The following is a 14,071-nucleotide window of genomic DNA, read 5'->3' as shown; positions in this document are numbered from 1 at the left end:
CGGGAGTTAAAAAAAAAAAAAAAAAAAAAAAAAAAAAACAAACAAACAAATGAACGAACGAACGAACAAACAAATAAATAAATGAACATATATTTAATTCTTAATTTTTACAAAAAAATTATCTCCGTAACTTACAACATGCCCTGACAATTCTGAAATGTAGCCAAATGGGCGTAAGCACAGTTCATAAAAATGTAAAAAAAAAAAAAAAAAGGAAAACTGTTTTACTATAAGAGTATAGATTTATGTGTATATGCACATATGTACATATCGATTTAGTTCACAACTTTCCGTTCGTATTCCAAAAAAAATTGGGAGTTACGAAAATGATGAGTGGACGTGTGAACAAAAGTGAATACACAAAATGGAAATATTTGAGTATCTGTTTTTTTTTTTTTTTTCTTTCTCCCTTTTTTAATTATATAGGAGTGAAATATGGGGTTAAAAAGAAAAGAGGGGATTTAATGTATATCCAAAATTGCTACCCATTTATAATGTAAAAATGGGTGTGTTTATGTGTGAACAGAAAAAAAGGGCAAATTGTGTAGGCAGCGAACTATCAGCTCGATTCAGCTTCTGTAAAAAAAAAAAAAAAAAAAAAAGGAAAAAATAATAATATTATTTGATGTGAAAATGGGAAAAAACATGCCATGCTTCGGGTGATACGAAAGTGTCCATATGAGATGCAGAAAAAAAGGGAAAAAAGAAAAAATAGTACATAGAGAATACATACCCCATGGTTCATAATTCATTTTTTTCCTGCATCAGACCTTTGCTGTCATCCGGATTAAAGTTCTTCATCGCTTCTTCTGCGGCTTCTCGATCCTTCATTTTTATTTTTATAAAATCTAGGTATCTCAAAGATGGCAAATTGTATATTAAATACTCGCGATAGTTTTCCAATCTGTTAAGGAAAAATAAGGGCGTCCAAATGATGAGGTAGAAAAATGGGGAGCGATAAACTGGTGTATTAACAACACGTCTACGATTGGAACATTCTCAGTATAGCTAGGAACACTTACTTGGATACAGCATTTTCTAATAGGCTAAGTCTGGTTAATTTTCTGGCTTTAAAAAGAGCGTTCAAATCTGTTAATTTTTCAATCTGAAAAGGGGAAAATAAAATATTCTTCGTTTTAAATTTTGTTAGCAGATGAAACGTAAAAGGACGATCCAAAAAAAGTTTTCGTTCATCATTATTAGCACATTCATATTTCATCCTAAAATGTGGGTTGATGCATGAAGGGTGTATATTACCTTATTATTTGTCAGGACTAGCGAATTCAAATTTGGAATATTTTCAAAAATGTCACTGTCGATTCTGGCTATCTTATTGTTACACAATATTAACGTTTTTAATCTTTCCAGATAGGGGATGTTATTTAGCTTAAGAATTTCATTATCACTCAGGTCTATGCATTCAAAGTAGTCCTTCGTCACTCCTAAATTTTCGATAACGGTTATTTTGTTTCCTGAATGATAGGGGAGAAAAAAAAAAAAAAGGAAAAAGATGAAGGAAATTCACAAAAGAGTAAAGTAGGTCTTCAAAAATTCACAACAAGGTTGCCTTTTTCTTTTTGCACAAGTAGTTAGAATGTGCGCCCATCTACGGTCTTCGTAAGAAATACTACTTTACACAGGGACAAACATATATTATATGTATGCACGTCTTCACGCACTTATGTATCATTTGACTGAATATACTGAACAGTCTGATAGTGCCTGAACGTAGAACTCTGTGCAGAGTAGCACAAGCTATTTTATATATACACGTTTCTTCACACATAGGCCTTGCATTTTTTAACTAATATTGCTCTATTTTTTTTTTTTTTTTTTTTTTTTCCTTCTTCCTTACCTCTTAACACTATGGTATTTTCGTTGGCTGGATTTTTCGTTTGATGAGCATCATTTATCATATCGAGTGTTATCCTCATTTTGTGCGATCGTTCTGTGTACTTGTTTGTTGGACGTTCCGTAAATGGGAAGTATAGATTATTTGGTTCAATGAAGCAAATTCATGCCTTGTTTGATGTAGTTTTAAGTGATTTGCTTTACAAGATGATAATGCAAATTAGAATATTATCTTCTTTTTTTTTTTTTTTTTTTTTGAAAACGCATTTTGACTGATACCGCATATTGAACTTATTGTTCCTCATGCATGATGAGGATGGTCTTGTTGAGCGGCACAAAATTTTTTTCTCATAAATATTACGCCTATTTATGAATAAAAAGGGGGCATACCTTTTTATGTATTAAAGAAGAAAAAAAAAAAAAAAAGCGACCTTTAATGTTTACAAATTTTTATTTTTTCTGTGCATATGAAAATTGTGAATTAATTTATTTATTTATCTATTTTTTTTTTTTGCGTTCAAAACAGCTTAATTAAAACAAGGGCTTTGGCTTGGGTTTTTTTTTTATTCTTTTTTATATGAATGGTACATATACAATACATAAGTGGATTAGGACCATGATATATTTATTTTGGTGGTTCACGGAAAATAAAGAATCGTCAAAATTCTTTGAATGTTTTTAAAATTTTTTAAGTTAGCAAATTCTTATTATTTTTTATGTCACGAATTGAATGGTTGGTATGTAATATTTTGTTAGGATGGCAATCCCATTTGGGATCCCTTCGCTCTGACACCTTTGCGAAGGAGGAAGATTGTGTGAAGTGTATTTGTGACAACACATTTCTGTTGTGGAAAGAATGTGTAGCAAATTTAAGTGAGAAAAGAAAGGGGGGAGAAATTGTGAAATGGCATAAATTGTTATGAATTAAAGCTGCTGTTTTGTTTTACAGTTATAAATTGTGTTATTTAATGTAGCGCTAATATGTGGGCCCGTTTGGGGAATGCTAATTTTCGTAAAAAATTGTACAGTTTTATGTATACTCCAAGGGAAAAGACGGAAATAAAACATCACTTGTCGTTAGGGGGGATATGCTCACGTCCAAGTGAGCTCCAATAATGTATATGTTCGTATTGGTATGCTTTGAATAAATGGACAGAAAAGAGCACATGTACATATTTCTGCCCATGTGGAGGAACTATTACCAAAGCGTCAACACGTTTCTCTAGCACTGAATCATAAGCTGTGAAAAAATTTTCCATTTATAAGTGAAACCGTAGGTGATGGTCAAATTTTACGTACATAAATGTGGATGGATAAACAGAGTTACGAATGAAAAAAAAATTACAAAATGCGGAAAGACCTTTCTCTTTTTAATTAATTACTTTTTGTATGGGGTGTAAAAGGGCGATATTAAAATAGGCAACAATAGTTTATGTAGAAAATACGCATTTTTAGGGGAACATCAATTGTATGTATTAACAAATGATTGTTACCTATCTGAAATTTCTTTTCCATTATTACACATGTATTTTTATCAAAGTAGGAATTAAGTCCAAGTGGCTATTACATTTTAATGTTCTCGATATGTTAAAAATTAACACGGGATTATTATCCAGCATTTATATCTGGCGAAAATGTTTTTATCCTGTGATTTTTGCGTTAAGCCATATTTTTTCGAAAGAAATTGCAAGTTGCATAAGATGAGCATACACAACTTCGTAACACGCAGGGTTCACTTAAATTTTTATGTAAAAGGATCATCAGAGGAGAGGAAAAAAAAGTGCCCACTTTAATTGGAAATTTCACTTCCTTGGGGTATTAATAAATGAATCCTTTTTCCCTTTTATTTTATTTTATTTTTTTTTTTGGCATACAATAATTCTAGTTAATTGGCATTCATAATGTTATAGGAGCAGAATAATTTCAATTAGTGCTAAAGTTTTTTGGTTTCTTAAATAAGGGCCGGTAGTTCAGTTGGATAGAATGCCCGACTACGGATCGGGAGGTCGTGGGTTCGACTCCTGCCCGGCCTAATTTTTTTCCCTTCTCAAAATAAATTTAAAAAATTTATACAGAAAGAATATATAGAAATAGTACTTTCTATATAGGAATAAATATATTTTTTTTCAATTTTATTGCGGAAATATATTATGAGAAAAATTAAAGCACAATGAATTTTATAAATATAATATGTACTTAATAATATACTGGATAAAAGTAAAACATAGTATGCAGAATTGCCTTTTACTTTTTCCAATCCGTGTTTTTTTTTTTTCTTCTTCTCATCCCCCCAAAGAATAAAATTGTTAAGAATGTAAATTGTGGTAAGAAGAAAAAGTAGCCTATGTAAATAATAAGATAAGAAATTTAAATACGTGTAAAGCAGGACTTCCGTGTAGATTCACAGAGACACAAAAATTTAACTTCATATTGACATAATTGTCCGAAGTGCATAAATTTTCGTAAAATAGTGGCTTCAATAATGAGGTGTAAAGAGCACTGTTGTAAATTTTCCGAAATAATGGTTCGTCTCAAAATTGTATAAATTTTTATGGGGAAAAGTTGGGTTGCGCTTTTAAAAAATTGCTACGCGTATAAAATAAAATGTTCCTTTTAAAATAGCCTACTGCACAATTGAAGAAAGGAGAATTTGACACATTTTCTAAATTTATATGGAACAAATATATAATGAACAGAATTAATATATTTTTCCTGTCATTTTATACAGAATGTGGGATTATTCCTTAGGTAAAATCGTACGTGCCGCACGGAAGAAGTGTGCACGTACATACGGGCCAGTAAAAGTACTCGCGCCTTTCATTTGGAATAATAATTTTCTGAACACATAAACAAATATTATTTTGCTCTGCCGCGAATATAAATTTTCAGAAAATGTAGGGGAAGGTACTATATACATGACAACTTTTCCTTTTAGAACAAAATGCGCAAAAAAAAAAAAAAAAAAAAAAAGAAAGTAAGAAGAAAATAATAACGAGTTGTGGGGTGTGGGGGTTTTTGAAAAAAAGGTGAGCCCAGAGGGATTCGAACCCCCAGCCTTCTGATCTGGAGTCAGACGCGCTACCGTTGCGCCATAGGCCCAATGTTAATAAGTACGCGGCACTTAAACTCTATTCTTGCGAAATTCGCGCAAAAGCGAAAGGTAAACTGCACGGAATAAAAGTTCTATATAACATATATAGATGAGCGCGACTTAGCCAGCACAAATATACATTTAAACACATGTACCGTTAAACATATATAGATATATGTAGAAATATATGGTTTGATGCTTAATTCTGTGCGTACACGTTTTTTTAATTCAATTTGCAAGTACTTATTTTATTTTATTTTATTTTTTTCTTCTTCATTAAATATTTTGATGTCACAAATTTTTACCTCAAATAATTAAATTCCATTCACATCTTTGCATTACGGAAGAAGTTCATTTGAGATGGCACAAATATAACCCGTTCCATGATTGAAAGGGTTCATACAGGAAAAGAGCGTTATGATTATCAATTTTGAAATTTAAAAATTATATGTATATGTCAAAAAAGTATATTCATTCGAATAGTTTGCTGAGCGTAATGTTGTGCTATTATATATGTATAAAATTTTTACGAAAAGAAAGTTTCGAAATATATAAAGAGAAGGAAATGGTACGTAACGACGTCGGTTTATATTTCCATTCGCGTACCTCTATTTTATGAGGATATCTTTTACAAACAGCAGGAAGTATATACATTAATGGGCTTCTTTTTTATATTAAACACGTATATTTGAGGTATACCTGGGGTTTATGTTCATGCGTACTCGCAGGATTTTTATAGCTTCTATTATATATAAAGCACGTTCAGAACAGGTACGTTTCTTTTTTTTTTTTTATATAGGCTAAAGGAATTATTCCGCAGTAGAGTATGCAATGAATAATATATTAATTAGCACCAGTGGCGTAATTGGATAGCGCAATGCCTTCCTAAGGCAAAGGTTATGGGTTCGAGTCCCATCTGGTGTAATTAATTTTTTTTCAAGTTTATATTTGAAAAGAAAAGGATATTGCAGAAATTGATAGACCAAATGTTAAATAAGAAAAAATAGGGGTACCTTCTTGGGGATGTTATTAAAATAGAGTTATTGTGACAAAAACTTAATGCAGGCAAAGTTTTAAAAAGTTTAACTTGGAGAAAAAAAAATAGGAGAATTTTTTTTCTTAATTTTTTTCTTTTTTAAATTTAAAGGCATATGACAGATTAAGTAAAATTTCCATACTTTTAATTTATATCCATTCTTATACGCAAAGAGGTACTCGTTTTTTGATGATGACATCATAACCTCGTTGAATGCTTAATTATACAATTTTACAAAAAAATAACAAGCTGTTCTTTGCATTTTAACTGAACAGAAGGAATGCGCAAGTAAATAGAAAAAAAGTCCATGTAAATTGGAAAAAGGAAAATACTCGCTAAGCAGAAGGAAGTAATTTCTTCTGGAGGGGTGAATTATGTTTACATGATATAAGAATTGCAAAAAAAGTATTTTATTTATGTCATTATGTACTTGGCTTACTTCCCCCTTATGGATAGTTTTCATTTTTATATGGTTCAAAAGAACGCCAAATGTATATAACCTTTCCCTGTACATCTGTCCCATTTGCTCAATTAAGTAATGCATATCCTAAAAATTACATATGTGTGAAAGTTCTTCGAGGAAAGTTTTCTTTTTAGAAGGAAGTAGTGAAGTAAAAACGGGAAATTTTTGTAGAAGCAGTCCTTTGACTTGCAGAACCATTCAGCTGTGTCTGCTATTTTTCACAGTTTAAGTTATAACATTTGTACTGGGATGAATATGCCGCTGTCTTATTGAGTTCATATTACGATGGAAAAAGCGTATAGGAAAATAGGCTTTTTTTTTTTTTTCTTTTCAAAAGAAACGGCTACACATTTGTTTTGGGCCAAGTCGCGTAGCGGTTGTATTTATCGTTATCATTATTACATGCCTGTTGTATTTCACCACGGAGTACACTTTTTTAAATTATTTGACTCAAAAAAGTTTTTTCAAACATGTTGGTATTGTATGGGTAAAAATGAAGCAGATGTACGGTTAGTGGGGTCTAATGAGGAAGAGTATGCATGCATGTATATACGGTTCTGCAATTTTATACCCCTGATATTCATCGTAAATATGTAACACCATATATGGAAGATGTAGCCAACATAATCATGCTGAAGTTCGGGTGAAGCCTATGTTTTTAGGAAAATAAATATGCCTAATGAAAGTTTTAACCTTCCCCCGTAATTGGATGGTTGAGCAGACACTTGCAACATCATGCATGCATCAAATGAAGAATCATCGTGCTAATGCAAAACGTAAAAAGTGAATTTAATGAAATGATTAAGCCGAATAAATTTCGCGTTATGTTGAAAAAATTTATAGAGCTACGAAAAAAGAAAAAACGTTATTTTTAAGTTCATCATTACTCTAAGCATGTTTAAAATTTTATTTTTAAAAAAATTAAGTAAAAGAAAACTAAAAACAAAAAAAAAAAAGGGCGTGCACGGATTTGAACCATGGACCCGCTGATCTGCAGTCAGCTGCTCTACCGCTGAGCTACGCGCCCATTAATTTATTAATTACAATTATTATTCATCACATGATGTAAAAATATAGCTAACAGCAATGACATTTTTATTTTTGCATCCATCTTCAAATATACGGAAGAAAAATTATGATTATAAAATTAAAAATGCTTGCTTGGAAATATATCTTTTCCTTCAGTTGGGGTGACTTCCTGCATGTAAAAACTTTTTTGCGCAATATTTTGAAAGGAGAAAATTTTAATATGAATGAAAATTCTGCATAAATTTTTTTGATCATTTTTTTTTATCCCTCCCTTATGTTTTTTCGCACTCACATGACAACATATTTTTTTGGTAGACGTGGCTATGGAGAAAGAGCAAAGAACATACATATATCTGTCCCTGTACCTGTTCACTTGCATAACCATATTAATCATAGTGCTTATACTGTTTAACGAAATTTACAAATACATTCAGCAAGTTATATTCTAGTCCGAGGGCAAATATATTTTTTTGTAAGCATCTGTGGTCTAGTGGTAGAATACTTCGTTGCCATCGAAGTGACCCGGGTTCGATTCCCGGCAGATGCATATATATATCTGTAATAATGACAAATACTTTTTTAGGATTTTTTTTTGTTCTTCAAAGAAGATTATATATATATTTTTTTTTCCAGCGTAATTTTATTTTTTGTTCTTTTTTTTGAGGGATCCTCGTGAAACATAAGTACGTCGTCGTAGTTCATTCATTCAAGGATATATGAAGCAGAATGTAGAGACGGAATTTCTGTAAAGAAGCTTTCTCCTGCGTTGCAGAAATGAACTTATATCGTTGCGCGCGTAGCGTAAAAAAACAAAAATATGCGGAGGAAAGTATGTCGTAAGTACATTTGATATATATCCCTTTTTTAAGCTTAAAAAGGTAACTATGGAGCTGTGTTTTGCTATTTATGTTCATTTTTTCAGGAAGAATATTTTAACAGGGCGATGGGATGTATATGAATATAATTTTAACTAGGCCATTTGATCATCTTGCACAATTTTATTCTTCATAAAAGGATGACTATAAATAAGAATTGTAGAGTAATTCTTTTCGCAGATGTAGGGTTGCAATTTTTATATATGTTCATTTCGTGAATTTTGAAAATGCACAGTTGTGAAGGTATCTCTTTGTATGAAAAACTTGTTCTCGTCTCTTTATCATAAAAATAGAATGATGAAGTGGAATTTACAATGTTAAGATAATTTAATGAGTGGGAATAAATAATCCCCAGATAAGAATATTTTTCATTTCATTGGGGAGCGAACATATATGAGAGGGAGTGGTATTTTATCACGTCTAATATATATACGCTCATAGACATGTCCATAAAAGGGTGATATCGCCATGTTCTTATCCAAACCGGTTCAGTTGTGTGCATGTTATCTTCTCCCGTCTGCTCTGTTTTAGTGTATCCACCATGCTAAAGAGTGGATCGCATTTTTGAACAAAATATGCATTAACACATTATTGCCGAATGTGGAGATATAATTATAAATATAAGTGAGTGTCACTTTAATTGGCTCCTATATTGTACTCAATTTAAAATGAAGCCTAATTGTAGACGGATATTAGTATATTATAAGGAGCATTTTCGACTTTATTTTTATGGTCCCTCATCGATGGGTAGTATGTTTTCGTCCCATGATAGGTGTACTACGTTTTTAAAGTATAATTGTGACATTGCAAAAGCAGCCATTTAAGTTAGGGGGAAAGGGCATGATGAATGCAACAGATCATTGCATTTATATGAAATGTCCAAAATGTAAAAATTGCAAGAAGTTCAAATTTTCAGAAAACAGGTGAAATACAATTCTAGTCAACATTTAATGGGAGGATTAGTAAGATAGAAGTACATGTAACATATAATTTAGAAAGATGCTAGGGTTCCTTTGCGAAAAACGGCAATTTAATAAATAAGAAAATTTAGGAAGTACCATAATGTACGCGACGTATTTATAGGAATTGAATACGCTTTATGAATGAGCAGGAAAGGTAACTTCATGTGCGAAAATTTAAAAACAAAATGATGTTCATAAAAAAAAAAAATTCACAACTCCCCGTTGAACGTTGATGCTCGGAACTGTACAAATAAGTGCAAAAATTAAGCAATAGCAGAAAATGGAAATTTTTGAAAAGGATTAAAAGGATGGAAACTTATTTAAATGTATAAAACGGGAATAAACCTCAGAAGAAGAACAGAAAGATAGGACAAAGGAATAGTAGTATCGTCGTGTAAGCAAATGTTTTGAATGCTTGGAAATAGTTTTGGGTAGCTCACTTGTACGACGCCTATTGGTGGTGTACAAATAAACTGAGCACATTGCAAACGTGCATTAAAACCGATAAAGAACAGGTCATTTTATATGACCTACAAAAAAAAAAAAAAAAAAAATGAAAGAATATTCTTACTATTTGAAATTTACGTGTAAGGCAAATAATTGGCCAAAAGTGGAACAGTGTCAGGATATCCCAACAAAGGAACACATATGGTTATACACCACCTATCGGGTATATAAAGGCCCATATTTTGAAATCTCAAAATGTTACATAGCTAATTTATGGGTAATATAATACGTACCGGATGAAAAAATGTAAGGCAAAAAAAAAAAGGGGGGGGGAAAAAAACAGGTTCCAAAATAGAGGTTTTAAATAAAAGGGAAAAGACTTTATAAATAAACCTTCATTATGATGACAGCACAATGATAGGGGAAGATATAAAAAAAAATTAAGAAAATGAAAAAAATGCATACTCCAATTGTAGGAAATATTGAAACATAAATATGTGTTGCTATACATGAACAAGAAATATTTCTATTAGTAAGACCCCTCGCGCAATTATCACTTGATTAATGTTTTCTCAAATTGTGTTTCGTCTGATCAACAGTTGGTATTGTTTATATGTGTAAAAATTCACAGAGAACAAAAAAAAAAGAAAAAAAAGAAAAAAGAAAACCTTACATGTATGTAATACGTATATGAAAACCATTACTAATGTGAAAGACGGAAAAAAGTTACGGATGATAGGGTTGTATGATCGATTAGTTCATCTAAAGTAACCCCCCCTTAATAGAATAATTTATCATCCTTTTTTACCCTTTTAATTTCTCATAACTGCAAAAACAGCATAAAAATATATGGTGGCAAATGAGGAACGGTATAAATAATATATAGTATAATATGGAACAAACCCCTCTTAGACATTTAATTTTTCATTGCGCAATTTTTTCAATGGTGATAAGGAGATAATATTATCCCCGTTAATGAATAAAAAGAAGGATAAAAAGAACAGTAAGAACAAAATATTTTAGAATAAATGGCTTCTTCTAAAAAGCGTATTTGTCTGGGTTGCGCTACAAAGGAACTAGAAAAACGAAGAACAAGTTTATCTTGCAACTGGGGGTTCTGTTCTTATTGATATTTAAAAAAACTTGTAAGGGCAACATAAGAAAAGGAAGCAAATATATGAGTTCATTTTAGAAGGAAAAATAAAAGGGAAAGAATTCTATATGTACATAAATAAAATATTGTCATATATTATTCATCTATTTTTGTTCTGGTTAAATGCATTTTTTGAAGACGGCTACTTCCTTAATGGGGAGAAAAATATACATGCTTTTTTTTCCTCTTTATTTTTTTTACTTTCCTCCCAGAATTTCTTCTTTATTATTTCATGGAACTAAAAGAGCGATAATAGTTAAAATGGGGTATTTCTTTTTTTATGCAAAGGTATGAAATAAATAAAACCTTGCGAGTAATTTACTGCATGACCGTGAGAAGTAGCGGAGAGGAATTTTTTAAATTCCTTATCCCTTTTCTTTTTTTTTTTTTTCTCTAGAAAATTGCTATTTTCGTGATTTTTACATGCGCGCTTAAAATTGGTTGTCCGCGCAACTTGCTTAAATTTAACGGAATGGAATTTTTGTAGAATTTTTTGAAAAACCGCCCAAGACGGAAAAATACAGAGGAAAGAGGCACAAAAGAATACGAAGTATAAAAACAGCATCCATCGCATGAGGGAGTTTTACCATTTTAATTCACTAATATATTTTTATTAATTAAAAATGAAATGAAAATAATTTCTAATATTCTAGTATTAGTATCCACTTTTTCAATGCGATTCTTCCCTTATTTCTTCCTATCTTAAAAAAAATGTTGTTCCTATGGAATTATTTTGCTTCTTTTGTATGCACCTCCCATTTTATTTTTCCTCCTATATTTAATTAAAATTTGACAAGATCTAAAATTAATTAATTTCATTATAATACAAAAAGGTAAAATAAGAACAACTTTTCCATTTTATTTAGAATTGTATTATTTTTAACAATTTTTAATAAAGTACAACTTAAGTGAATTTAAAATAAAATAAACTGACAAAAATTAATAAAAGTTATTTTGAATTTCTTTTAAATATATTTAGGGAAAATATATATTTTCTAAAATATTATTTTTAATAAAATGCATTATTTGCATTTATAGAACCGTTAACGACGTAAATTAAATAACGTATTTCTATATGTTTCTAATTTTTTTTTTTTTTAATTTAAATTATTCCGAAATATGGGTTGCGGAAAAAAAATAATTGTGAAAATAACAAAATAAAAAATAATTCAAAAAATTAAAATTATTATTTTATTAATAAAATAAATATTCCTTATTGCTATTTTCATTTTCTTGATAATAATACTACTAATTAATCTTAGAATTAAGAATTTATCAATTTGAAAAATAATTAATTGCTTGACATTTAAGTTTTAAAAAAAAAGCATTCATTTCTTATTATTTTTCATTAAAAAAAGAATTATTCGCAATTATTGTATTATTGAAATTTATCAATACATCACAGGAAGAACTTGTATTATATACATTATATATTTGTATAGCTAAAAATTATTCTGCTATAATTTTCTGCGATTTTTATAAGCTTAAAAAATTATTATTTATTTTATCTATTAATTCAAAATGGAAGATAGTAGCATGAGTAGTCTTGATTTATCTTGTTCTGAGAAAACTAAACAGGTGGATGATATTATCCCAGTACCCGAGGAAGAAACATCATCTTCACTGGGCTCAATCCCATCCCTCATTAAGGATGCAGATAACTATGTAAGAGGAATATTCAGTGGCTTTAAGAGCACCTCTACTGATGATGAGTGTAGTACAACTGCTGAAAAGGATGATGATGAAGAAGATGAAGAGGAAGAAGAAAAGGAACCATTATTAGATTCACTGAAAAATTCCTTTAAGAACCTTTTTGACAAAAGAGGCATAGCTCTTTTGGCATTAATATTTCTCCTTGGATGTTTGATCTACATGTACAAAAATGGACACTTGGCCAATATTGTAAGTTTTTTTTTTTTTTTTGCGCATTTTGGGAAACATTATTTTTCTGTTCGTTTGCAGAAAAGGAGAAGGGGGACCGCGGGCATATTTTAGCATGTAGAAAGACAGGCGATGTGGCGAGCCTTTGAAAACAGAATATCGTGTTTTTACCTTCTCTATATAAATAACCCCTCTATTTTCCTTTTCTTTATAGGCAAAAATGCTTCCAATGTCTTACCTAACTGGAGAAAGCCATGAACACCACGACCACCATGAGCACGGGCATGAAGGATGCACCTGCAAAAACAAAGGCGAAAAACCAGCGAACAATGACGGCCCAGCTGGAGAATGCCCATGCCAAAGAGCTAAGAGATTAGCTGAAGAAGCAGCCAAACAAAAAGCAGATGAATTAATAAATGGAGGCCATATCTTTGAGGCTTAATTAATTTTATAAGATCATTTATGGGGTTAGAAGAAAAGATACAGAAAGAAGAGAGATTGAAACAAAATGGTGCAGCAAAAAAATGAATATGCTGCTGATTTCGTATAATATCACAACGAAATTGATGAAGAAAAGAACCATGGGGATTGAAGGTGTAAGAAAAATGCAAATATAATCAGATATGCCCACAGTGTCTGTTTTGAAATTCATCCCTTAGATATGGGTTGCATTTAGAGTTGCCATATATGTATACATCATATGTATGTAAAATGGGATATTTTCTGGTACCACCAAGTTGTAAACGTTCATATCAAATTTCGCCCCCCTTTTTCTAGTCCATTACTTGGGGCAAAGTGCATGTTTGCTAGATATTACTACTATAATGACCTCACTGGAAGAATACACGAGACGGGTAGACGGATAACGACCAATCCCCCCTTCGGAAGATTTTTGTACACAAATTTGTTTCATTAAAAAATATATTACATAAAATACAAACAATACACCTTTCATTAAGAGTGCAAGTCACGTTGATGCTCGGATGCAAATGAATGCGCTTTGCTACATTATATATACATGTATAAAAAAAAAAAAAAAAAAAAAAAAAAAATGAACGTTCTTCCTTTTAATTCAACTTAATGAATTATTATGATTTGTAAAAAAAAAAAAAAAAAAAATTCGTTTGAAATGCCTATTTAGCCCAGAAAATGATGTACGCTGTGTTTTGTTATTTTATATTTACCCTTTTTTTTTTTTTTTTTTTTCTTCTTTTTCGATATGTTAAAATAATTATAAAGTAAAACTATACGACGAACTTATTTAACGGGCTATATTTGTTAAC

At 30.7% G+C, this 14,071-nt stretch overlaps 2 protein-coding genes and 5 non-coding genes across 7 annotated transcripts; 4 read left to right on the top strand and 3 right to left on the bottom strand.

Annotated features, from left to right (window-relative positions):
• Positions 1-559: 559 nt before the first annotated feature.
• On the bottom strand, positions 560-1,934 carry PKNH_1101500 (U2 small nuclear ribonucleoprotein A', putative; the record flags this gene model as incomplete). The annotated part of the gene is made up of 5 exons (XM_002261154.2): positions 560-576; positions 771-904; positions 1,023-1,105; positions 1,258-1,472; positions 1,856-1,934. The coding sequence occupies 5 exons, from the start codon at positions 1,932-1,934 to the stop codon at positions 560-562; spliced, it is 528 nt and encodes a 175-aa protein (XP_002261190.2).
• A 1,876-nt stretch (positions 1,935-3,810) lies between these two features.
• On the top strand, positions 3,811-3,884 carry PKNH_1101400. Its single transcript has one exon. It is a non-coding gene; the product is annotated as a tRNA-Arg (tRNA).
• A 994-nt stretch (positions 3,885-4,878) lies between these two features.
• Positions 4,879-4,950, bottom strand: PKNH_1101300. Its single transcript has one exon. It is a non-coding gene; the product is annotated as a tRNA-Trp (tRNA).
• Positions 4,951-5,792: 842 nt separating this feature from the next.
• On the top strand, positions 5,793-5,866 carry PKNH_1101200. The gene has a single exon. It is a non-coding gene; the product is annotated as a tRNA-Arg (tRNA).
• A 1,530-nt stretch (positions 5,867-7,396) lies between these two features.
• PKNH_1101100 lies at positions 7,397-7,468 on the bottom strand. Its single transcript has one exon. It is a non-coding gene; the product is annotated as a tRNA-Cys (tRNA).
• A 478-nt stretch (positions 7,469-7,946) lies between these two features.
• PKNH_1101000 lies at positions 7,947-8,017 on the top strand. Its single transcript has one exon. It is a non-coding gene; the product is annotated as a tRNA-Gly (tRNA).
• Positions 8,018-12,428: 4,411 nt separating this feature from the next.
• PKNH_1100900 (conserved Plasmodium protein, unknown function) lies at positions 12,429-13,230 on the top strand (the record flags this gene model as incomplete). The annotated part of the gene is made up of 2 exons (XM_002261153.1): positions 12,429-12,809; positions 13,003-13,230. 2 exons carry the CDS (start codon positions 12,429-12,431, stop codon positions 13,228-13,230), a joined length of 609 nt encoding a protein of 202 aa, XP_002261189.1.
• Between the last annotated feature and the right edge of the window lie 841 nt (positions 13,231-14,071).

The sequence above is a fragment of the Plasmodium knowlesi genome (assembly GCF_000006355.2).
Source record: "Plasmodium knowlesi strain H genome assembly, chromosome: 11".
NCBI lineage: Eukaryota > Apicomplexa > Aconoidasida > Haemosporida > Plasmodiidae > Plasmodium > Plasmodium knowlesi.
The sequence above is the reverse complement of the archived record's forward strand: the minus strand, read 5'-3'. Positions and strand labels throughout refer to the sequence as shown.